This window comes from Ceratotherium simum, chromosome 2, assembly GCF_057802395.1.
Source record: "Ceratotherium simum simum isolate JZ-2026a chromosome 2, ASM5780239v1, whole genome shotgun sequence".
Lineage (NCBI taxonomy): Eukaryota > Metazoa > Chordata > Mammalia > Perissodactyla > Rhinocerotidae > Ceratotherium > Ceratotherium simum.
This window is the reverse complement of record NC_141901.1, coordinates 78471264-78497545: the sequence shown is the minus strand read 5'-3', so window position 1 is coordinate 78497545 and position 26282 is coordinate 78471264. Positions and strand designations below refer to the sequence as shown.

Sequence of the window (26282 nt, the reverse complement as noted above, 5' to 3'; positions counted from 1 at the left end):
TTGCTTTTTTCCCCCTAGAAAACGTATCAGAAGTCAAAAGAACTTTTGGAGGCTGAACTGAAAATGGACTATGAGAGTTACTTGGAACTTGAAAAGACTGTCCTCATCAACCTTGGCTTAATCAAAGTGGCAGAGAAGGTGTCATACATGGACATGATGTAGAAAAGCTTTCTGTACGGGTGTTTTGGGGGCTTTGTGGGACTTTCCTTTCTATTTATTCATTATTTTTTATGTAAGGTAAACTAGGAAACTAAACATTAAATAGATTTATTTATAAATATTAGGCTTTTATCTCACTGCTATTAAAACTTTTGCATTATAATAATAAGATATGTTTCGATTTTTGGACTGAATATGTACTGAAATTTGTACTGAATATAAACATTATTGATAATGAAATTTTCCTTTTCCGATAGTAATACAGAGCTGTAGACACTCCTCCACCCCCAGCTCTCGACATCACTCAGAGCCCCTAAACCCAGACAGAAGTGGAAGTCAGAATGTGCTCCTAATCATCAGGCTGCTTTTGGTCACCTCTCTAAAAATATGCTCCCCCTGAGCCACTGCGCAAATTGTAGGCCCATGTGCTAACCAAAATATCAGCAACTGAGATCCAGGAAAATATGTAGAAAACAAGATAACACATGAAGATCGTGTTGGGTTTATCCAGGGAATATAAAGTTAATTTAACTGTAGAAATAAATCAATGATTGATTAAAAGAGAGAAGTTATGATACCAAATAGATGCAGAAAAACATTTGATGAAATTTGACATCCATTCATGATAAAACAATAATAAATTCGTAGCAACCACAAAAAGAAGGGAATTTCCTTAATCTGATGCGAGTTATCTAAAACAATCCTACAACAAACATTATACTTAATGGTGAAAGTTGAAAGCTTTCCTCCGAGATGTGGCACAAGACACAGTGCCCATTGTCGTGTCTTCTAGTTGATATCGTACTGGGGGGTTAACCAGCATGTGTACAGATGTGTCTCACTAAGAGGGTCAATGTCACAGGATAGTGACTGCTTTGGGAGGTGGGGCTGGAGGGAGAGGAGCAGGAGACGAGACTGGAAAAGCTGCTTGGAGCCAGACTGTGAAGGCCCCTGTAAACCAGGCTAAGGAAGCTGGACTATAGTTTGCAGACAATAGGGAATTAATAGAAGGGGTAAGCAGGAAGGTGACAGGATCAGCTTTATATTCAGGAAGATAAGGAATGGATTACAGCAAGGAGAGTCTCATGGCAGGAAATCCTATTAGCAGGCAGGAGTAATAGTTTGAGGCAGAAGATTAGCACGCCCTGTACTGAAGCTTAACGTGAAAATAGAAATGAAAGGCTGAGTGGATAGGGGAAGGAAGACAAAGGACAATGCCAAGGTTTATAAGTTAAGTTGCTAGAGGAAATAAAACACAAAGTTTTTTTCACTTCAAAAGTCAGGCAGATATTAGCACTTAACCATCTGTGTGCCTTCAGACAGATGACTTACAGCTTTGAAACAGATTCCCATTCTATTGAGTCAGGCTGAGAGTATTTACCTTGCAACGTTTTTATAAGGGTAATTACGCGAGCACCTGTGTATAAGGTGGTGGTGCCCAGCACATTCGTATCATCGTTATTGGATGTCCCCGGGCTCAACCTTGCACTTGAACTTCTTTTTTTGTTTTCTCGTTTTTTTTTAACCCACACTCATGTCTTAGGTGAATCCATCCAGTCTCATAGTTTAAATGCTACCTATGTCCCTAGCCTGTACTTCTTCCATAGAATCAAGAGCTGTATATTCATTTGACTACTTAATGTCTCCACTTGCAGGTATAATAAGATCTCAAATTTAAACCTGACCGAAATTGAGGTCCTGATTATCCCTCCAAAACCCATTCTTCCTGCAGTCCTCCCAATCACCCTGCTTCAGTTGCTTGGGCAAAAACCTTGCAGTCATCCTTCATTTCTCTTTCTCTCACAATCCACAACCTAATCTGTGAGCGAATCTTGTTGACCACAACTTTAAAATACATACAGAACCTGATCACTGCCCTCCTTCCTCACTGCTCCCACCAGGGTCCAAGCCACCAGCCTCCCCCGCGTGGACTTTTGCAGTAGCCTCCTCCCTGTTCTCCCTGCTCCTATCTTGCCCCCTTCAGTCTCTCTCAACAGCAGCCAGGTGGTAGTTTTACATGGAAGTCAGAGCTGTCCTCCTTCTGCTCAGAGCTCCTCCTCGGCTTCCCGGGTCACTCAGACTATAAGCCAAAGGCTCCACTCCCATCTGCAAGCCCTCGTGTGATCAGGCTCTGCAGTGTCACCCTGGTTCCCTCTCTCATTCTTCTCCCCTCCATCACACCACCCCAGTCATGCTCGCCTCCTTCTACACACCAGACACTTCAGGAGTGTTCCCGTCCCAGGCCATTGGTGCTTGCTGTTTCTCATTGCACTTTCTCCAGCAATTTTCCCTATTTTGTTTTCATGTGTTTCCCCCAAAGAAAAAAAATGTTTTGAGTGCCTACTGTGTGCTAGGCTCTATGATTTTAAGCACGGTGTTCAGGGTAGGTCTTCCTGGGAAGGTGGCATTTGAGCAAAGACCTGAAGAGCGTGAGGGATTTTGCCCTGTCGTCTCCTAGGAGAAGCATGTTCCATAACCCAGTCTCCCGTCCCCACCCCAGCAGACTTCTGCTTAGGTCTCCTGACAAAATTGGGCTGTGTGGCCACCCCTCAGTGCGAAAGAAGCTGGGACTACAGAGAACAGGAGTGTCATGATAGCGTGACAAGGCCATTACCTGGGGCTGGCACATGGTTGTCTCAAACAAAAGCAGGGTTTTATTCGCATAGAAGAAGGGAGTAATGGATACGGAATAAGTGTCTGCCTCAGGGTTATCAAGTAAAGAGCTTAGTATAGTGTCTGGCATGTAGCAAGCAGTAAATATGTTTTGCTATTATTTTACCTAATTTACAAATACAACATGATTATAATATTCTTGCTACAGAAACTAAACATGGGGTTCATCTTGCTTATGAGAGCAGTTATTATCAGTTCAGTATGATATTTTCATTGTGTGTTTATAACCTCCGGTTTCCGGGTCTCATCACCTCACCAGCCTGTCTCCACCAATGGGGTCACACAAACAGCCATAATCTCGCCCTGCCTGTTTATTGGGTATCTCATCCTTCTGCAAAGGGCCTCCAGGTGTGTCCTGTAGTCCCTGGGATGAAGGTGGAGTCACATATGTTTAGAAACAAGTCCATTTATTAACAGACATAAAAACAGAAATAGACAGTAACACAATAATAGTAGGGGACTTGAACACTCCACTTACACCAATGGATAGATCATCCAAACAGAAGATCAATAAGGAAACATTGGCCTTAAACGACACACTAGAACAGATGGACCTAGTAGATATATACAGAGCATTCCATCCAAAAACCAAAGAATACATGTTCTTTTCAAATGCACATGGAACATTCTCCAGGATTGATCACATATTAGGCCACAAAACAAGTCTCCATAAATTTAAGAAGATTGAAATAATACCAAGCATCTTTTCTGACCACAACAGTATGAAACTAGAAATCAACTATAGGAAGAAAATCAGAAAAGCCACAAATACGTGGAGATTAAACAAAATGCTACTGAACAATGACTGGGTTAACGAAGAAATCAAAGAAGAAATCAAAAAATACCTGGAGACAAATGAAAATGAAAATACGACATGCCAGAATTTATGGGATACAGCAAAAGCGGTTCTAAGAGGGAAGTTTATAGCGATACAGGCCTATCTCAACAAACAAGAAAAATCTCAAATAAACAATCTAACAATGCACCTAAAGGACCTGGAAAAAGAAGAACAAACAAAGCCCAAAATCAGTAGAAGAAGGGAAATAATAAAAATCAGAGCAGAAATAAATGAAATAGAGACCAAAAAAACAATAGAAAAAATTAATAAAACCAAGAGCTGGTTCTTTGAAAAGATCAACAAAATAGACAAACCTTTAGCTAGACTCACCAAGAAAAAAAGAGAGAAGACACAAATAAGTAAAATCAGAAATGAAAGAGGAGAGGTTACAACAGACACCTCAGAAATACAAAAGATTATAAGAGAATACTATGAAAAGCTATATGCCAACCAATTCGACAATCTGGAAGAAATGGATAAATTCTTAGAATCATACAACCTTCCAAAACTGGATCAAGAAGAAGTAGAGAGTTTGAATAGACCAATCACCAGTACGGAGATCGAAACAGTAATCAAAAACCTCCCCAAAAATAAAAGTCCAGGACCAGACGGCTTCCCTGGTGAATTCTACCAAACATTCAAAGAAGACTTAATACCTATCCTTCTCAAACTCTTCCAAAAAATTGAGGAGCGGGGGAAGCTCCCTAACTCATTCTACGAAGCTGACATTACCCTGATACCAAAACCAGACAAGGACAACACAAAAAAAGAAAATTACAGGCCAATATCACTGATGAACATCGATGCTAAAATCCTCAACAAAATACTAGCAAATCGCATACAACGATACGTTAAAAAGATTATACACCATGATCAAGTGGGATTCATTCCAGGGATGCAGGGATGGTTTAACATTCGCAAATCAATCAACGTAATACACCACATTAATAAAATGAAGAACAAAAATCACATGATCATCTCAATAGATGCAGAGAAAGCATTTGACAAGATACAGCATCCATTTATGATAAAAACTCTGAATAAAATGGGTATAGAAGGAAAGTACCTCAACATAATAAAGACCATATATGAGAAACCCACAGCTAATATCATCCTCAATGGTGAAAAACTGAAAGCTATCCCTCTAAGAACGGGAACCAGACAAGGATGCCCACTGTCACCACTCCTATTTAACATAGTATTGGAAGTCCTAGCCAGAGCAATCAGGCAAGAGAAAGAAATAAAAGGGATCCAAATTGGAAAGGAAGAAGTGAAACTGTCACTATTTGCAGATGACATGATTTTATATATAGAAAACCCTAAAGAATCCACCAGAAAACTTTTAGAAGTAATAAACGAATATGGTAAAGTTGCAGGATACAAAATCAACATACAAAAATCAGTTGCATTTCTGTACACTAACAACGAAGTAGCAGAAAGAGAAATTAAGAATACCATCCCATTTACAATTGCAACAAAAAGAATAAAATACCTAGGAATAAACTTAACCAAAGAGGTGAAAGATCTGTACACCGAAAACTATAAAACATTTCTGAAAGAAATTGAAGAAGACACAAAGAAATGGAAAGATATTCCGTGCTCTTGGATTGGAAGAATTAACATAGTTAAGATGTCCATACTTCCTAAAGCCATCTATAGATTCAATGCAATCCCTATCAAAGTTCCAACAACATTTTTCACAGAAATAGAACAAAGAATCCTAAAATTTATATGGAACAACAAAAGACCCCGAATAGCTAAAGGAATCCTGAGAAAAAAGAACCAAGCTGGAGGCATCACACTCCCTGATTTCAAAATATACTACAAAGCTATAGTAACCAAAACAGCATGGTACTGGCACAAAAACAGACACACAGATCAATGGAATAGAATCGAAAGCCCAGAAATAAACCCACACATCTATAGAGAGCTAATCTTTGACAAAGGAGCCAAGAACATACAATGGGGAAAAGAAAGTCTCTTCAACAAATGGTGTTGGGAAAACTGGATAGCCACATGCAAAAAAATGAAAGTAGACCCTTACCTTACACCATACACAAAAATTAACTCCAAATGGATTAAAGACTTGAATGTAAGACCTGAAACTATGAAACTTCTAGAAGAAAACATGGGCAGTACGCTCTTTGACATCGGTCTTAGCAACATCTTTTCAAACACCATGTCTGACCTGGCAAGAGAAACAATAGAAAAAATAAACAAATGGGACTACATCAAACTAAAAAGCTTCTGCACAGCAAAGGAAACCATCAACAAAACAAAAAGACAACCTAACAATTGGGAGAAGATATTTGCAAATCATACATCTGATAAGGGCTTAATCTCCAAAATATATAAAGAACTCATGCATCTCAACAACAAAAAAGCTAACAACCCAATTAAAAAATGGGCAAAAGACCTGAACAGACATTTCTCCAAAGAAGATATACAGATGGCCAACAGACACATGAAAAGATGTTCAAAATCACTAACTATCAGGGAAATGCAAATCAAAACTACAATGAGATATCACCTCACGCCCGTCAGAATGGCTATAATTAACAAGACAGGAAACAACATGTGTTGGAGAGGATGTGGAGAGAAGGGAACTCTCATACACTGCTGGTGGGAATGCAAACTGGTGCAGCCACTATGGAAAACAGTATGGAGATTTCTCAAAAAATCAAGCATAGAACTACCATATGATCCAGCTATTCCACTGTTGGGTATTTATCCAAAGAACTTGAAAACACCAATTTGCAAAGGTACATGCACCCCTGTGTTCATTGCAGCGTTATTCACAATAGCCAAGACTTGGAAGCAACCTAAGTGCCCATCAAGGGACGAATGGATAAAGAAGCTGTGGTATATATACACAATGGAATACTACTCAGCCATAAGAAATGATGAAATCCAGCCATTTGTGACAACATGGATGGACATTGAGGGTATAATGCAAAGTGAAATAAGTCAGAGGGAGAAGGTCAAATACCGTATGATTTCCTTCATTAGTAGTAGATAATAACAACAATAAACAAACACATAGGGACAGAGATTGGATTGGTGTTTACCAGAGGGGAAGGGGGGAGGGAGGAGGGTGAAAGGGATAATTCAGTAAATGTGTGTGGTGATGGGTTGTAATTAGTATTTTGGTGGTGAACATGATGTAATCTATGCAGAAATAGAAGTACAATGATGTACACCTGAAATTTTTACAATGTTATAAACCAATGTTACTGCAATAAACAAAAAATTAAAAAAAATAAAAAAAAGAAAAAAAAAAAGAAACAAGTCCACAAGCGCCAGGCACTCAAGGCTCCCGTCTCTCTGTATGCTAGAGCTGCCCAACGGCCTGTAACATGGGGGAAGGTGCTGGGATAACGCCTCTGTGTTAGTTCAGCTCCTGCAAGGAGCAGAGCTAGATATGCAAACGCTTTACTGGGAGAGAGAGCAGGAGAAGCCAGGGTGAGCCTTCAGAACTTGATGCAGGTCTGGCACCTATGGAAGGAGAGAGGGAAGGAAAGAGGACGGAGTAGGATGTCTTGGACCACTCAGCAGGCTCACTTTCCTCTGACTCCGAGGCACGGGAGCTCAGGTAAACTCACAGTGCTGCCTCCTCCCTGCCTGGGATGAGTTCTCTCCAAGGCTCTACAACTCTTCAAGCTAATGGCTTTTTCTCTGCCCAGACCCTCCACTTGGCAGACAAGGCCAGGCCTGCTGAATCCTAGCAGAGAACACAGCTGAGGCTTAAGCTAGGAAGCTAACCGCCATAACTGAAGATGTACGACTATTGGGTGTGAATGAAAACGGAGTTAACTGGTGTGCCTCCTTCCAATCCCTACAGCTGCATTCCTTTCCCCTTCCCAGCTGCACTGGGGGTCAATCCAATCTTCTTTTTCTGCCCTTAAGTCTTTCGATCTGGCCTACAGTGTAGTGAAAAGTAAGGGGGCTTGAGATCCTAATCCCAGCTTCATCACCCTAGGCAAGCTGCACTGTCCCCTAAGTCTTAGTTACATGGCCTGTAAAATGGGGATAATAATTATACCCACCTCATACAAAGACTACGTATGTAAAATACATGGCACATAGTTGGTGCTTAATAAATGTCGCCTCCTTTTCTTGCCTTGGTTTCAGGTCTACTCACACACCCCAGAGAAACCATAGTGTTTCCTCTGCCCTATGTAATAATCTCTGATTTTAACATTTTTGTTATTATTAATCATATCAGGAATGTCACTCTCAAATATGACTTGAGGGGCTCTGCATGCCTAGTTTAATATTAGCCTTTGATCATTTTAATATGAGACCAGACATGTTGGACATAGTATTTAAAATTTGAACAGTAGCTTTCTATTTTGCAGAACTTAAAATGCTTGTGGCTACTCAGAAAATTAATCATTCTAATAATACTTGATTTATTTAGATTACATTTAATTATCATTCAGCTTTACGAAATGCTTTTTACCCACCAAGAAATGTTGTTTAATTAAACCAGCATATTTACAGGTCCTCAGATAAACATATCATCTGTGTGCACTTCAGGTGAAAAGGCAATTGACTCCAGGAGGCGGTGGCCAGGTACACCTCTGCAGCTTCGCTAATCCACCACTGTAAATAATTAACATCTCTCTGTGCCCTCTACCCCAGGGCGCTGCTTGGGTTAGGCGGTGTGCCACCTGGTTGCTAGGTTGCCGTTGCCAGGTCAGATACTATGTAACTGAGCAAGGCCCCCTCAGCGGAAATTAAATATCTCAGTGAAGGGCGAATTAAACCCTGTGTGATGCATTCACTCCTTCCACAGCTGATGAGCTGTTTGAGGGTCACAGACTCGTGTAAAACAGCTGCACCCCATCAGAGTAGAATCCCAGACACCAAAGAAACTGACCTCGGGAGTTTATTGGGGAAACAATGGTTTTAAAAAAATGAAGTGTAATTGCTTCCAGATGCTTTCTTGTTCAGAAATCGGACACTAAAAATATATGCAGTGAGTATGGAAAATAACTTAGGCTGTGTTTCCCTGCAATAAGGCCAACGCTCCAAACTTAAAAGGATAGAAAATAAGGTTTCTCGAAATCGCCTTTACATGTAATATTCTGGGCTCTTTTTATTCCTTTTTCTTAAACAGAAAGAGAAAGAAGATGTAAAGTAGAAGATTTCACATTCTTCCCTGTCAACTAAAGACACATTTTCCAACCCTTCTTAGGATCCGTATTTTTAAGAAGAGTAATTCTCTTTAAAAAAAAAAAAAACTTAAAAAAAAGGAAACAATACTAAATCAAATCTAAAACATGGCAAATGTGTGCTTTATTTTAGCCTTAGTAAACAAGCTAAATTAGCAATTGAAATTGATAACGATTTTTCACTTTTAATGAAGTTTCTTGACTGTGTGGATCTAAATATAACAAATTAAAAACCAGAATAAACTTCCAATTATCCAGAATCCTAATAATCAATAACTAGAACTTGATTATTTTCTAGTTCTGCAATGAACACTTATGACAAATGAAATACTTAGGTATAAATCTGATGTACAGATCTCTATGCTGAAAATTATAAGTATTGATGAAAAAAATCAAAGAAGACAAATAGAGACATCATGTTTACGGACTGGAAGACTCAGCATAGGAAAGATGTCAATTCTCCCCAAAAGGATATACAGATTTAACGCAATTCCTATTGAAATCCCAGCAAAGGTTTTTGTAGACGTAGACAAGCTTATTCTAAAGTTCATACTGTAAGGCTCTGGGATAGTGTATTAACCATACTTTTCATTTCTGTGAGTTGATGTTTTGACATCTACAAAATGGCCACTAGCTGTTCCCAAGTAAACCCTGGCCTACACAAAAATATTTGGGGACTTGAGACAGCTCAAAACGATATGCTCCACAGGTAACAGTGAACACGAATTTTTTGTGGACACCGCTGTCAAACACAGCTAGCCAATCCTAAACCCGCTTACCCTGCCTCACCCATTCCTTCCAAAAGAAATCACGGTAAAGGCTCTTGTCCGTGGTTCCTTTCTCTCCCCGCCTCACGTTCCCTTCTCCCTGCCTCGGTGCTTCCCACAGTGACTCTGCGTGGTGTGCTGTGTTCTCTCCAGGGAACTATGAGTATAACAAACTGTAACACTCTTTCTGCTTTCGCTCTCTTGATCTGTGTCTGCTCTCGCAATACTTCACCCAAGGTAACATGGTTAAAGCAGACAAAATAATTTTGAACAAGAATACAGTGGGAGAAATCACTCTTCCCTATGTTAAGGTTTACTATATAGCTGCAGTGTGGTACTGGCATTAAGATGCACACATAGATCAGTAGAAAAGAATAGGGAACCCAGAAATAGAACCACACAAATATGCTCAACTGATTTTTGACAAAGATACAACAGCAATTCAATGGCGGAATGATAGCCTTTGCAACAAATTCTATTGGAGCAATTGAACGTCCGTAAGCTAAAACATAAACCTCAATCTAAACCTCCCATTGTATACATCTTTTAAAACTTTACTCATTTTTAATTATTATAAATATGCATAACATAAAATTTATCATTTTAACCACTTTTAGGTGTACAGTTCTGTGCATACGTTCGCATTGTTGTGCAACCATCACCACCATCCATCTCCAGAACTTTTTTCATCTTGCAAAACTGAAACTCTGTACCCATTAAAAAAGAATTCCCCAGTCCCTCCTCCCTCAGCTCCTGGCAACCCCCATTCTACGCTCTATGAAATTGACTACTCTAAGTACTTTATATGAGGGAAATCACACTGTGTCTATTCTTTTGTGACTGGCCTATTTCACTGGTCAATAAATATTTTTTATCTATCTACATCATCTTTTTAATGAATTTGTAATTCATTTGAATAACACTTATAAATGTCCTCAAGGTTCATCCATGTTGTGGAATGTGTTAGAACTTCTTTTTAATATTGAATAATATTTCATTATATGTATATATCACATTTTGTTTAACCATTCTTCCATCAATGGACACTTGGGTTGCTTCCACCTTTTGGCTATTGTGAATAGTGCTGCTATAAACATAGGTGTAACATCTTAACTCAAAATGGATCATAGACTTAAAGGAAAATGTAAAACTATAAAACTTTTAGAAAAAAATATAGGAGAAAATCTTCAGGACCTAGGACTAGGAGAAGAGTTCTTTGACTTGACACCAAAAGCATAATCCATAAAATTGGATCTTAATAAGACTTTTGCTCTGTGGAAGAGGACGAAAAGACAAGCTACAGACTAGGGGAAAAATATTTGCAAACCACACATCTGACAAAGGAAAAGATGTAATAATATTACACAACCTTATGAAATGCTATGTGCTAGATATGATTATATGTATTAACTTACCTAATCCTCATAGTTCCCTTATGGAGTACTAGGTATTATAATTATTACCATTTTATTAATGAGGGAGCTGAAGCATAGGTTTAATAACTTACCCAAGGTCACAGAGCACAGTTGAGATTTGAACCCAGGAAATCCTACCCTCAGGTCATGCTCATTTTAACTCTTATACTGCCTCTCCATGCCCAAGGTTGTTCATACCAGGGCAGATTGGAAACAACTCACATGTCCATCAATGGGGCTGATTATGTAAACCATTGAAGAGCTATAAAAGGCAATACTATAAATTCATTAAAATGAAGATGTAAATCTATATCTATGGACTAGAAAAGATACCCAGGATCTAGTGTTGAGTTGAAAAAGTGAGTTATAGAACAGTACATATATGATCCCATTTTTGTAGGATGTCACACCTACAACTACACATATATGGACTGTGAGATGTCTGAAAGGATATTCACTAACATGTAAACTAACGATTTTTTTGATGTTCGGAGTTCTGATGATTTTTACTTTTGTCTTTGTACTTTTCCATATAGTTTGAATTTTTTAAAACAAACTACTTTTATAAAAAGAAATAAAGCCAGTTTTTAAAAATCCATTAGCTTTAAACAGATGTCATGCAAGTAAAAGAATAAAAGATATCAGAGAAATATTCCTGATGGCTTTGAATATTTTATTTTGTATTGTCAAAACTCTTGCCCAAGCATATGTGCCTTGAAAGGAATGAAGCTCTGCAAGCGCTTGCAAAACAGTGTTCTAAGTGTGGACATGCATACATTGCTTTATATGCCATCTACTACCCTAAAGAACCCACATCTGGAACAGGGTTCCCAGCCTTGCTTGCATGTGAAAATGACCTGTGGTGACTGTAAAAGGACAAGATGCACAGCCAGGGTTGAGAATCATTGGTCCAAAGTGGGAGACGTAGGAGAACAAGCAATTACAGGGAGGCTGTCTCTCCTACCTATATCTAGCTGCTCTGAGGAAGTGCCTTCTGAACTGAGGCCTGAAGAGTCAGGCGGGTGAAGTTGAGCTGAGAGTGGAGGGACTAAACAGAGTTTCTCAACATGGCACTATTGTCATTTGGGGCCAAATAATTCTTTGTTGTGGGGGCTGTCCTCTGCATTGTAGGATGTTTAGAAGTATCCCTGGTCTCTACCCACTAGAAGCAAGTAGCGCTTCCTCAGTTATGACAACAAAAATGTCTCCTGATATTGTCAAATGTCCCACCTTGGGAGTGGGGGTGCAAATTGACACCCATCTCCCCAAGAACCGCTGGGTTGAAAGGAGAGTGGGGACTTCTCCGGAGAGGGAACTACACTGCAAAGTTGTAGGGCCATTTCCAAGCAAGGCCCAGGTAGTTTGGTGCAGTTAGAGTCGGGGTGGGGAAGGCAAGAAACAGGTGAGTTTAGGAGGTAAGGGAGCCCTTACTTATATCAGGAAAGGCCATTATAATTCATTTTTTATCACATTTTAAATATATACCTTTGCCCCGATGTCTGCAAAACACTCATTGAAAGAAAAACAGCTAACAACAACAATTAACAAGTAACTGAAAAAATAGCAAAAATTAATTACAGAAGATTGTGAAATAGAGTTTGTAATAGTTTCCTAATAAATTCGAACTCAGTAGCTTAAAACAATGGAGATGTGTCCTCTTACAGTTCTAGAGGCCATAAGTTCAAACTGGGCCTTAGGGAGCTAAAATCAGGGTGTTGGCAGGGCTGGTTCCTTCCAGAGACGCTGGTGGACAATCCATTCCTTGCCTCTTCCAGCTTCTGGTGGCCGTTGGTATTCCCTGGTTCATAGCTGCATCACTCTAATCTCTGCTTCCTTCTTCGTGTCACCTTTCCCTCTTCTATAGTCAAATCTCTCTCTGCCTCCCTTTTATAAGGATGCTTGTGATTACACTTAGGGCCCATCTGGATAACCCCAATCCGGGAAAATCTCCCTGTCTCAAAATCCTTAACTATATCTGTAAAATCCTTTTTGCCATGTGAGGTAACATTCACGGGTTCTAAGGATTAGGACATGGACATCTTTGGGGCCATTATTCAGCCTACCACAAGCTCATAAAAAGATTCCAAGGTTGGATGGAAATGCCAACAAAGATTTTATGTATTAGTTCACTACTTTCTCTGTGTGGAAAAAAGGGTAAAATATAAATAACAGGACACATGAAAGGATCTGCCTTTAAAGAAATAAAAAGTGTAACTTAGAAAGCTCTTGGGTTTGTGTATTGAAGAGCAGACTTTGAAGATATATCCTTTAGACATACTTTCTCTGGAAGGCAAAAGCAAAAGTAGTTCTCACAGTGAGTTGAAAATAACGCTATTGAAAATTTACTTTTATTGTTATTTCTCTTTTTTTTTTGCTCATAGAGTTAAGGAATGCATTGGTCTTCAAGGCATTCAAGGAAGCAGTGGTGAAGAGTGCTCGTGGAGGAGCTAAGACAAAGTACTAAAGAGAGGAAATATTAGCCAGATCAAAATCATGATATGTAGAAGGAATCTATATGAGCATCAGTAGGAAAATGGCAGAGTATATTATACTCATCCAGAAAAAGGGCTACTCTTCACTTGTGCTGAGGGATGATATAGATTTGTTCCTTCTGATAAGGAAAGATGTCCACAAATTGTTTAAGGGAATAATCAAGTCCCACAACAATATATATAGTATGACTACATATAAAATGTATATATGCATTTGTACAAATATGTAGATATTCATATTTCTCTGTATATGTATAGAGAGATCTGGAAATGTAGCCATCGAAATATTAATTATGTTTACGTCTGAGGGACAGAACAGGAGAAGAGGGGAGACTTTCACCATTCCAGTTTTAATGACAATCAGTGCATGGCTAATCTTCTTTAAACTATACACTTCACTCCAGATTATTTTGAAACAAAGGGACTTTCACTTTTTTTTTTTTTTTTTTGTGAGGAAGATCAGCCCTGAGCTAACATCCATGCCAATCCTCCTCTGTTTTTGCAGAGGAAGACTGGCCCTGGGTAACATCTGTGCCTATCTTCCTCCACTTTATATGGGATGCCGCCACAGCATGGCCCAACAAGAAATGCATCGGTGCGCGCCCAGGATCTGAACCCGGGCCGCCAGCAGCGGAGGGTGCACACTTAACCACTATGCCATGGGGCCGGCCCTGGGACCTTCACTTTTAATAGGGCTATATTACTAGAATATTTTATAATAGGCCTTTATGACTTGACAATGGTTATGTTTACTCCTGAAAACTGTTAATAGATGCCACACTACTAATAACAATAGCTAACATTACATGAGCACTTACTATAGTGTCAGGTACTGTTCTGATGCTTTAACTATCTTAACTCCTTTAATTCCCTCAGCAATTCTATGAGGTAGTGGGTACTATGGTTACTCCTATTTTATAGTTCAGAAAACTGAGGCATAGAAAAATTGTTACTTTCCCAAGATACATCATGAGACTCAAACCAAGACTGTCTGGCTCCAGAGTTCATGCTTTCACCTGCAATATTATGCTCCTACACGAGTCTCGTATGTATAATACACACATATAAACACACATACTTTTAATAATGTTACTGGGGTATAATTTATATAAAATACACCGTATACATTTAAAGTATACAACTGGTTATGTGTTGACATATGTATATACACATGAAATTATCACCAAAATCAAGAAATAAACATACTCATCACCCCCAAAAGTTTCCTTATGCTCCTTTTTAATAGCTCCCTCTAGCATCTTCCCCCCTCAATTCCCAGGCAATCACTGATCTGCTGTTACTGTAGATGAGTTTGCATTTTCTAGAATTTTATATAAATGGAGTCATATGGTATATACTTATTTTTGTCTTATTCTTTCACCTTTGAGATCCATCTATGATGTACGTATCAATAGTTCATTACTTTTTATCACTGAATAGTATTCCATTTCATGGATAGCCCACAATTTGTTTGATGGACAATTGAGTTAATTGCTTCCAGTTTGGTGTTGGTACAAATTAGTCTGCTATGATCATTTCTATACAAGCTTGTTAAATGGATATATGCTTTCATTTCTCTGGGATAAATATCTAGGAGTAGAATGTTTGGATTATATGGTGTGTATATGCTCAACTTTTTAAGATATTGCCAGATGTTTCCAAAGTGGTTGTGCCATCTCATGTTTCCATCAGCAGTATATGAGCTTCCTCCATATTCTTGCCAATATGGTCAGTCTTTTAAAATTTAGCCATTCTATTTAGTGTGTAGTGGTATCTCATTGTAGTTTTAATTCACATGTCCCTAATGACTAACGGTGTTGAACTTATTTTCATGTGTTTATTTTCCATCCATATATCTTCTTTCGTGAAGTGTTTATTCACATATTTTGCTCATGATTTTTGGAAGGTTTTGTTATTATTATTATTATTGAGAGTTGAGAGTTCTTTATATACTCTGGATACAAGTCCTTTACCAGAAGCATGCAAACATTTCCTCCCAGTCTGTGGTTTATCTTCTTATTCTCTTAGCAGTGTCTTTCAAAGGGCAGAAGCTTTTATTTTGATGAAGTTTGGTTTGTCAATTTGTTTTTTTATGGATGACCAGAGAAATCTTTGTATAACCGAAAGGTTTTCTTCTAGAAGTTTTATACGTTTAGATCTATGATCCATTTTGAGTTGATTTCTACATATGGCATGAGGTATGTTATTGAAATATTTTTTTATTTTGCATATGACTATCCAATTGTTCTAGCACCATTTGTGGAAGTCTATCCCTTCTCCACTGGATTGCTTTTGTCAAAAATCAGTTGTCCATATACATAGGGGTCTATTTCTGAACTCTCTATTATGTTTCATGGATTTATTTGTCTATCTTCATACCAATATCATACTGTCTTGATTACTGTCACTTTATAAGTCATCTTAAAATCAGATAGTATTGGTCCTCCAACGTTTTTCTTTTTTTCGAAGTTGTTGTGGCCAGTCTAGGCTCTTCATATGTATATTTATGTTAATTTACATATGCAATTCTGACTTTCATCAATTTCTACTAGGTGATTTGCTAGAAGCCCAAACCCTTTGTGACTCAAGTCCTGTGTAAATGCGTTAAGGATATAGCTAAGAATGGCTGAAGTACTCTTCTGTGGTGGCTGAGGATGTAAGTACATATGGGAAGTTGAGATGGCTAATACAAAAGCTGACAATCTTTCAGAAGTGAACGTCACATGGAACTGTAGCAGCGGCATTGAGGGAACCCACAGTTAACAGAAAGAACCTAGAGAAACTAAGGGAGTTCCTCTGATATTTTGTTATGCTATTCTTTAAAAGGGGGTTAATAAACTAAGTACAAATAAACGCTACCATCATTGACACCCTAGTATTTTAATCAGACGAGGCAACTGCATACTTTCAGGTAAGACTGTAGAACCAAATGGAAGGCAAGTTTTCCCCATAGGCAGAGGAGGCAGATTCTGTTGGGCATAGGAGGGAAAGGCAAGACTGGGACATCTGAGGCTCAAGGCACCAGAGCTGGCACATGGCCACAGGGGCTTGAGAAGGAAAGGATTTATCAAGAGAGGTGAGAATATGCCCAATTTTGGCCACTTTGCAGATTAACTGGGGTGCCCAATGGCAGCAATTGCCTACCAATGACCCGGAAAATCTTCACATGCTGTTTTTGGCTGCCAGTACACAGTGCAGCATTTCCACTTCCTGCTCCATTTGACGAAGGGTCCCAAAGTTCATCCTGTGACATTTGGTCACTATAGGAGGAAGCAATAGGAGATAATTTTTAGGGGATAACATCCTGTACTTCTCATGTTTCCATAAAAGGGAGAGAACTTCTACATCTCTCAAGAGGAAAGAGTATGGGAGGAAGCCCACTTGGCCATAGACCAAAGCCATATTCTCCAGCCTACTTTTATCAGCAGTAAATCTGGTACTTTTATCTCCATATGTCTGGCTCCTATAATTGGTTCTAATTTCAGGAGGGAAAGATAGTGCTGTTGGTCCCCTACCACACCTTTATTAACACAGAGGTAGTTGGGAGGAAGATATGCTGGTAGGATAGGGTTAATAGTGTAAGGGGAAACAAAATGAAAAAGAAAATGTGGTCAGGGCCACAGCTCCGAGAAGTCCCCAAGGTAGAAACTCAGGCTGCAAGGAGTGGGCTTTGGCCCTGTTCCTGCCGGTGTGGGGCCTGCAGGGCAGCTGGGGTTGACAATACTGGGGGCTCATGAGGAATAGGCCCCACTGGGGACATAATCTCAGAAGGCTCTGACAGACCCTCCTGGCCCTGTGGTAGGAAACCCTCCACCTCTCTCCATCACCAGCTCCAGGTGAGGCTTAGGCAAGTCTGGATGTCGTGCTTTTGTCCCTTAAAAAGAGAACAGCCTGGTGTCATATGGGTCCAACTTCCAGTGCAGCTTTGACTTCTTTTGGGTACCAATATTTGTGACAGGAAAATTGGGAAGGGTGGGGACTATAACTCAGTATTTCCCAAGGTGTGCCAAGTGTGCATGCCAAGGTGGACAGTCTAAATTTATTTTAGTGTGTATGTAGAAAAAATATATATGGTTAACTTGTTTATGACAAATAATACTGGTTTTCCATTTATGGCGATATGAAGTTTTACTCTAAAAATAAATTTAATTAAAAACAAGATTTTTTAGAGAAAATAAATGATGCATGGTACTTGAATATGGCAGAAATTGTGAGGGTTATATGTGAATGATGGAAGTCTGGGATAGCTAAATGTAATGTGGAAAGGATCACAGTGTACCCAAAATATACATTACCTTTTAAAGGCTATTAATAGCAATGTTGGATCTTTCTAACCATGATAAAATCTAGGATTTGTTGTGAATTCCCATATTAAGTGACTCTTTTAGAGGTTAATTATAATCAAAGTTCATCTCCAATTCAATTTTTTTGGCTTCGAAAATAACATTTGTCGTGAAGTGTACTGATGTCTGCAACTTACTTTAAAATGTACCAAAAATTAACACAGATAATGGTGCATAGATAGATATATGATCAAGCAAATATAGAAAAATGCTTATATTTATAGAATCTAGCTGGTAGATGTATGGGTGTTCACTGTAAATTTTTCAACTTTTCTTTATATTTGAAAACATTCATAAAATGTTGGTGGAAAAAGACACATGCCTTCTTTTATGTATAGTTTGGTTGACTTTACAGGTGAGTTTTGACATTGAGTACAGATCAAACACAGATCCATAACCTTGGACAGACAGAACTTTATGCTCTGACATTTCTTATCTGCCAGTTGAGACAAGCTGTTTTCACTTACCTAACGATTCAAACTTGCTCTTAGGTTAAAATGTGAGTTTTACAATGGCTACGGGGGGAAAAAGTTAGGCAAGAACAGACGCAAATAGGCTGGCAACCTGCGTCCCTTCTCTTGAAGAAAGGTCAAGAACAAGGGATCACTGTTCAGTAGCTGCAGCTGTGAAAAGACGTGAGCTGCAGGCTCGCTGCCTCGTAACTTTCACAAAAACATCTTAAATGCAAGGGACTTGCCATATCCTTGATTTAATATCCGTTGCACTTTTCTAAAGTTGGAATTTTAAACTCTCCTTGGAAGAGTTTATTTTGAAGAGTGGGATTTCCAGTCAAAGAAGTAAGTAGAATATTGAGGCCAACACCAAGTTTTCACTACATAACTACCTCCATTAAGGAGGTAAAAAGAAAGATTAACTCAAGTGACTTAAAAGCATGCCAATGGCCTTATCGAACAAATAAGGATTAAGTTAACCCAACTCAGGGGCAATATTTAGGCATTTTTCTCACTTACTTAAAAACAAACACTTGACATTGAGAAAAATAAAAACATAAAATGTAGTGCCTGTTCCCCAAAGTGGTCTCTGCTATTCTTTCTGACGAGAGTTCTACTTATAGAGTTCATTCAACTTTATGAAAATATTTTCTCTTAATAAAGTGAAAAATAGGTTTTCCAGTTCTAGCAAAAAGTACACACTAAAGTGAATCAGGACAAAATTGAGGTTTTCTGCTCACGATTCCTGTAAAGAAAAATGATGCATTTTAACAAAAGCTTTTTAAGAGACCTTCCTTTCCTATGGTGAGATGCACTCTTTCATACACATGTCATTTAAATAATTATTTCTACTGAACTCTGCAGTAAAAAATAACTATAAAAAATTGCCCAAAATTTACCAAACCACTAACTTTTTAAGTCACTAATTTTTCCAAAGCCACTCCAGTTCCAAAAGAAACACAAGTCATTAAAAAAAAAAAAAAAAAAAAAAAGACAACATTACTTTCTTAACCACAGATAATTTATTTCTCAGGCGTGAATATCTGAAAAATTACACAGACGTTGCATCTCACAGTCCTTAGTCTTTTCCTGACAAAAAGACACCCATTCTCTGAGAATCCCTTTACATTCATTCATTTATTAATAATTAACTGAACATCTTCTATGTTATAGTTCCTAGGCATATAGCAATGAACTCGATACACAAGGTCCCTGCTGTCATGGAGATTACATTCTAGAAGGGCGGATATAGATAATAAACAAATAAACAAGGTAATTTCAGATAGTGATAAAGGCCTTGATGAAAACAAGCCAGGGTGATATGACAAACAGTGACAATGGGTGTGGATATATTTTAAAGTTTTTCATCTTAAATTTCATTTAAATGTAAACAATTTCCAAAATTATAAATATCCATAATCAAATAGTACCATAACTATTTGGTACTTGTTACAAGAAACAGAAATCTCCATCTTCTTCCTTCCCAAATTCTCAAGGCAGGTTACTGATGGGGTTTTCAGAGGCAGCCTCTGAAGTGACATTTGAACAGAGAAGTGAAATGACAAAAAAGAGCTACCCAAGTAAGATCGAGGGAGAAAGAGCTTTCCAGACAGAGAATGGCAAGTGCAAGCCCTAAGACAGGAATGAGGTCCTCAGTGTTGCTAGAGCACAGGGGAGCAAGGGAAAAGGCCTAGGAAATGATGTGGTTTATCTTTTTAAAAGATTACGGTAGCTTCTACGGATGGAACGGATTGTGGGTGTGAAGGGGAGAGAGTGGTAGCAAAGAGACGAAGTAGGAAGAGATTGAGAGATGATGGTGACAAGGGCGTTGGTAGCGACAAACAAGGCACAGTTTTAGGACATGTAGCAGAGAATGTTGACAGCTTGGGTATGGAGGTGAGAAAGACTCCAATTTGGGGGCAACAGGGTGAGATGAAGTGTGGATATTTGTCGCTGCTCAGCCTGCTCAGCATCTGAATCCTTTCTTATATTCATAGAATTTACCACCGTGTAAGTTTCAGGGAAAGGATGCTAGCTAATTGCTCTGATTCCCAGAAGCTGGGGCACAATCTGTCAGGGCCTTTGAGTCAGGAATGACGCAGAGGAGTAGGGATGCTTTAAAATGAATTCCAGTGGTGTACATGGGGACTGTGTTTGGGGGCAGTGGCAGCAACAGCAGCACCCTAATCTGGCATAGCCTTGGTTGTTATCATTCTGATCACCTAGCTTCTCTTAGTTCTGCTTATTTTCCAAGTCTATTTCTCCAGCTTTCCCATTAAAAAAAAAAATTACTTTAAAAAAATTGAGGTATGACTTACATAAAGGGCATAAATCTTAAGTATGTAACTTGATATGTAAACGCCTATGAAACTTCCATCTAGATCAAGATATAAAACATTTTTAGCACCCTAAAATAGCCTTCCATCTGATACATTATTTTTTTTAATAAATTCAATTTCTGCCTGAGTTAGTCAGTCAGTTTATGGCTGAGTCAGAATGCAACCAAGAACTCTGATTTCTGGCACCTCAATGTTTATCAAATATGAGCCTTACTGAATTCAGTGAACACTGAGCAGGGAAAAGAGCAAAGGAGCATTCTTCTTTGTACCAAAGTCCTCAGGTCAGTAAGACTCACGTTAGGACTTGTTCTTATTAGACATAATACAACTTTATCATTATCTAAGTACCTAAAAATTGATGTTTTTAAATGATAAAGCCTCAAAGTCATTCTGTGGGCTGGAAAGTAAATTCTTTTTAGGAACCATACCACTACCCAAAACTGTTTCTTTACAGTCCTTAATATAAAGCTACACAAAAGGAAATTTTCCAAAGACAGTTACAATGTGGAACTTTGCTTAGATACATTTGAAGTCTTCTTGCTTTCTCATCTTTGCAGTGACTCTATAGGAATCATTACCAGGTGCAGAAGCATTACTACTTATAGTTAACAGGGTATTATTAGGCATTTTGATAACTACTATTTAATAATAGCAACATCCACTACAAGGAGCTCATTTAAAAAATACAATGGAGTCATCTCCATCTCATCTGATGCTAAGTCCATCCTTCAGTTGCTCAGGCCTTACTCCTTTCTCTCACAGTCCACTGGCAGATTCTTTTGGCTCCTACTTCCAAAATGTATCGAGAATACAACAATTTCTTACCATCTCTATTGCTTCTTCCCTGGTCTGAATCACCATCCTTCTTGCCTGGCTTACTGCAAAACCGGATGCTAGAAGATAATAGAGAAATGCCTTCAAAGTTCTAAAGGAAAATGAGTCTGAACCTAGAACTGCAGGTCCAAGCAAAATGAAGTACGGGGAAGAAATAAAGGCCTTGTTAGACATGCAAGGACTCAAAGCTTATCACCCATGCACCCTTTTAGTGTTGGGGGGGGCAGTACTTATATAAATATACCTCAGCAAACAAACAAAAAACGAAATCCAGAAAGAGTAGAAGACAAAAAAAAGTAGAACACAGGAATGCAAAAAAAATATATCACAGGATGATAGCTACAAATCACTTTGTCCAAGTTTGATAGAGTTGATTAAGAAGCTTAAATGTTCTCAGGATTATAGTGAAGAAGAAATTTTTCTTCTGCCAAAGAAAAACAAATAAAGGCAAGAATATACTTCAGAAATCCTAGGATGAGAGCTAAAAGCACTCTGAACCAATCTGGTAATTCAATGTATAAAAGAAGTGTTATAGTGAAGAAAGCATTTTTCTTCTGTCCAAAAAAAAGAAGCAATTTATTTGCTCCAGGAAAAATAAAAATCTGAAAAAGTCATGACCCAATTATGAAGCAAATAACACATAGCATGATTTAGAAGTTCGTGGCTATAAGATAAAACAATCCATTTGACCTTTACCTTGGAATATTCTGCTTATTTTCAGCACAGACTTCAGGATATAAGATTGGATATGTAGGAGACAAAGTCACCTGGTTTACCTGTGAATACTTTTGCATAATCTAGCACATAACTGCTAATTATTGATTTGCAGTTTTTAGAATCAATAAAGGAAAAACCTAAGTATAGTTTCCCAAAATAATATACATCTATTAATGTTGATTATACAAACTAATAGTATAACTTAGAGAAGTTAGGAGGTAAAGCACAGTAAGGAGTTGGAAAGAAAGTACAGGGTTGGTCATTTCCACAATGGTAGGGAGTCAAGAGATACTGTTTAAAACCGATGGATCAAGTAATAAAGATTACTAGCTAAAGTTATAAAGGAAACCAAAAGAACTAAAAACATAAAATGGGGAGGAGGAATGGAGTGATATACATTGCTTATCAATCATAATGGACAATCAAGAGAATCGCTTAAATAACAAGCCAAGAAACAGCAGCAATAAACCTAGAGCGAGGGAGGTAGCTACCTGAAGAATAAAAAGTAGTTGTGACCTCTGAAAAGTGGGATTGGTGTGGAGGGCAGGGAGGGGCACTTTTACTTTTTATTTTCTATCCATATGAATTGTTTTAAAATTCTTATTCAGGGACATGCACTAAAATTAAAATTGTTTTTAATCTTAAAAAAATTAGGGCTGGCAGGCTTGGAAGAGAATGACAGCTGACAGTCTAACAGTGTAGGAAGATCTCAGGAGTTTATAAAAAGCAGGTATAAAAACTCAAAAAACATTTGAAGTAAAAGGCCACTTAAAATAAAGGCATAAACTTACTGAGCACTACTGAATACAGCAGAGTCAATAAAAGAGGTTTATAAGTTATGACTCGGTGATTTAGACAACAAAAAATGTTTAGTATTTTCTATTTAAGAGGGCAGACATTAAGTTTAAAACTATTCCCATTCAAAATTATGTAACAAAATAAGTGTGGCCTTTAAAGTATTCCAGATTCTGGAAAACTCAATTATGGACAAAAAGATGTTATGACATATATTTATGGATACTATATGACAGTCTAATACTTTAACACGTTGGTTTAAAAAGAATGACATTAAAATGAGTGATCCTTAAAATCATTATGATAATTAATAGCATTATACCAAGGTTATAATATTTTAATAAAACTTTTACATTGCTGGAACAACTTATTCAATTCATCCAATAGACATGATACAGCAAACAAAAGGAAGAATACCAAGGCAGTCTTCCCACAAAACATTTAAAGTACATTTCTTTTGACTGTTTACTCAATATACATACCTGTCACATATTATTTTGGTATTCTTCTGAATTGCTATACAAAGCTTTAAAAAATGAAAATTTCATATAAAAATATTTATCTGTTTTTTTAACAATTGAGTTTTCAAATTAAGTAACAAGGTGTTCCATTTATCAAGGTATATTGCATAGAGATAGTTAAATAATGTTTAGGAAAACATCAAGTCAGTTTTTTTAATGGCTGCCACATCTTTAAGGTGGTAACTTAAATTTTATTTATAATTTTAAAATTACACATTCTGTGGGTATAAAAGTTTAAAAAAATACATTCCAATTTAATAAAAAAGACTTCTAAATTTACATTTTCAAACACTGCAGTGATTGCTATAAGGACTACTTTGTAGATATACTTAGCCAAAATAAGTTATCTTTTAAAAATCAATAACACGTAGTATGCCGGCAAGATTTCTTTAGAAACAAATGAGGGTAATTATACAGTCAATGTTATAAATGCACTACTACAAATAAATACATTTTAAGTATAATTACTTTGTTTCATAAAGCAGAAAATAAAATGCATAGAACAGATAAAGATTTTTTTAATCTAAGTCACTAGTGCAGTAATCTGGGCACTTAATCGCTTAAGAAGTTAGAGGATTTCAGTTTAAAAGACGACTTTTCACTGGGGATATCGTGACTTTCTGTGAATCAAAAAAAGAAAGTCTATTATTTCTATTCAGATGCATCTAGTGTTTTGGTTCAAGTGTTTCTATGCAACTCCTCCTTTAACTTAAAAGTTCTTTCCCTGAAAAAGACATTTTAAGCTAATAATTTTGGCCTCATGACATATATACTTTAAAGATACATGTGATTCTGTAGCAAATCCCTCCCCTCATTCAAATACCTATACATATAAGCACTTATAAATATATACATATTTTCAGGATTATAAAAATATTTAATTTTTATAAGCTTAAATAATTACTGAATGTTAATACATTAATATTTGTATAATTTTACTTTTATTTATAAAAATGTTTTCTTATAGCAGCATTTGCATTGGAAATGAAATGTGATCAAATGATGTTGCAGTGTACATGGACTCATTCTGCAAATCAGACTGAGCAGCTGCATCGTTCCTCTAAAAGGAACATCTGTTTCAGCTACAGAAGAGCAGTTCCTATAAAGCACAAAAATCTTAAGGGGCTAATAACTTCTGTGGACCTCACAAGTGCACTTAAAAGTTATCTCCATAGAATTGTCAAGATTCATTAAAATATCCACAAGAAGTCCACGTTATCTTCTCCCCAAGAAAAATTTTCTAATGAGATAAGCAAAAATTATAATGAATAGTGTTTTTAATTGAATCACATGAACTTATTAGAAATTAACTGAAGGTTTCAAGAGTAAAATAATAAAAACATCACTGTGAGAGGTACTAAGAAAGAGAGCAAGATTGATTTGAAACTTTAAGGTATTATGAAAAAACAAATAAAAACTCTCAATCTCAAACACTCATATTAAGCTTGTTTTTGTTGAGCTCACGCTCCAAATTTCCAATCAAAGTATCAATACTTTCTTGTAGATCTTTGAGATTGGCTTTCTGATCCACTGTAGACTCAATTGTCTGCATTGTCAAATATGTCTGAAATGTGCACTCTTTGGACATGGGAATTGACTGTTCAATCATTATATCTGGTCCATACATTTTGCTACAATTTTCTCCATCTTCTGAAGGGACATCATCATAATCCACATCATTTAAACGTTCTTTTGTATTTAAAAAGTAGTTTTCTCCACAGCTGCTCCAGTCCCCTGCATAACGATTGCTAGGGGGACTATCTAATCTGGTTTGCCTGGGCCTAAGTACTCTTGATGAGTCAGTACCACTCAAATTTAACAGGTAAGGTCGTTCTTTCTTCCGCCTCAAATAATTTAGAGAAGACTTCTGCTCTGGGAACAAATTGTCTGTTGATTCTTTGACTGTTAAACGCTGCACTAGAAACAAACAATAAATTTGCTTTAGTGACAGTAATCCAACTGGCCTTAAAAAAGCAGAGCTAAAGATAAGCCATTTAATAATCAACTACAAACATGCAATAAAACAAAAACATGCACACTATCAGAAGAAGGCATTCCATAATTATTTTTTCTATCACCAGACATAATTAAGAGTAAGGACAGAAGCTAGTAGAATGTTTCATGCTATATCATAACATCCCAAAACAAATCAAATTTCCAACATTGATTAACTTTCTGTGCAAGTTAATTATTATCTAGCTATAATTCAAACAGTAGCTAAGCTGGTAGCTCCTTCTAAATTAAAAGCTACAGCAAAAAGCAGGCAAGGCGCGTTGGTGTACAAACAAAAAACAAAACCAAGTTCCTTCGTCTGCAAACATCTAAATGAGGCAAAGGCATGTAAAGTACTCACTCTAAAAGTTCTGACCTTCGTGGGTTTTTGCAATTCTATTAGCAGCAGTGTCATAATTTACTTTACTAAGCAGCCCAAATTTCACTTTGATAAAATGCGCAAATATTAGACTTGACCACTTGTTACCTGAGTTTGATTATACAGCATTAGCTACTAATAGTCTTCATTTATTGCCTGAAAATAGTACAGATATTTTATTTTCCCATCCTGATTAGGTATCTAACAATCTCAAACAGCATTCCTCATATTAAGACTAATTTCTTCTAAGAGTATGCATTGTACTGGCCACACAGATTACCACAGAAACACATGTCACTTCATAACAAACCAAGGCTTTACAGCTTACTTTTTTGTGTAGTATATTGAACAAAACATTTGTCTAAGGCTTTTTTGCATATAAAACGGAC

The 26282-nt window shown here is 37.4% G+C and overlaps 2 protein-coding genes across 4 annotated transcripts in view; one reads left to right on the top strand and one right to left on the bottom strand.

The window, feature by feature from the left end:
• DNAI3 (dynein axonemal intermediate chain 3) overlaps positions 1 to 291 on the top strand; it is a 68595-nt gene extending 68304 nt beyond the window's left edge. The window contains exon 23 of the mRNA XM_014788340.2: positions 19 to 291. Within this exon, the coding sequence (XP_014643826.1) occupies positions 19 to 162 (144 nt within the window). The 3' untranslated portion in view covers positions 163 to 291. The remainder of the gene's footprint in view (positions 1 to 18) is intronic.
• A 19034-nt stretch (positions 292 to 19325) lies between these two features.
• The window catches only part of SYDE2 (synapse defective Rho GTPase homolog 2), a 49519-nt gene continuing 42562 nt past the window's right edge, over positions 19326 to 26282 (bottom strand). Inside the window, exon 7 of one of the 3 annotated variants that reach the window (XM_004431560.3) lies at positions 19326 to 25439. In XM_004431560.3, the coding sequence (XP_004431617.2) occupies positions 24949 to 25439 (491 nt within the window). In that variant the 3' untranslated portion in view covers positions 19326 to 24948. Of the gene's footprint in view, positions 25440 to 25472; positions 26050 to 26282 lie in introns of those variants that run through there. The other 2 variants (XM_087448285.1, XM_087448280.1) reach the window with 2 other exon arrangements.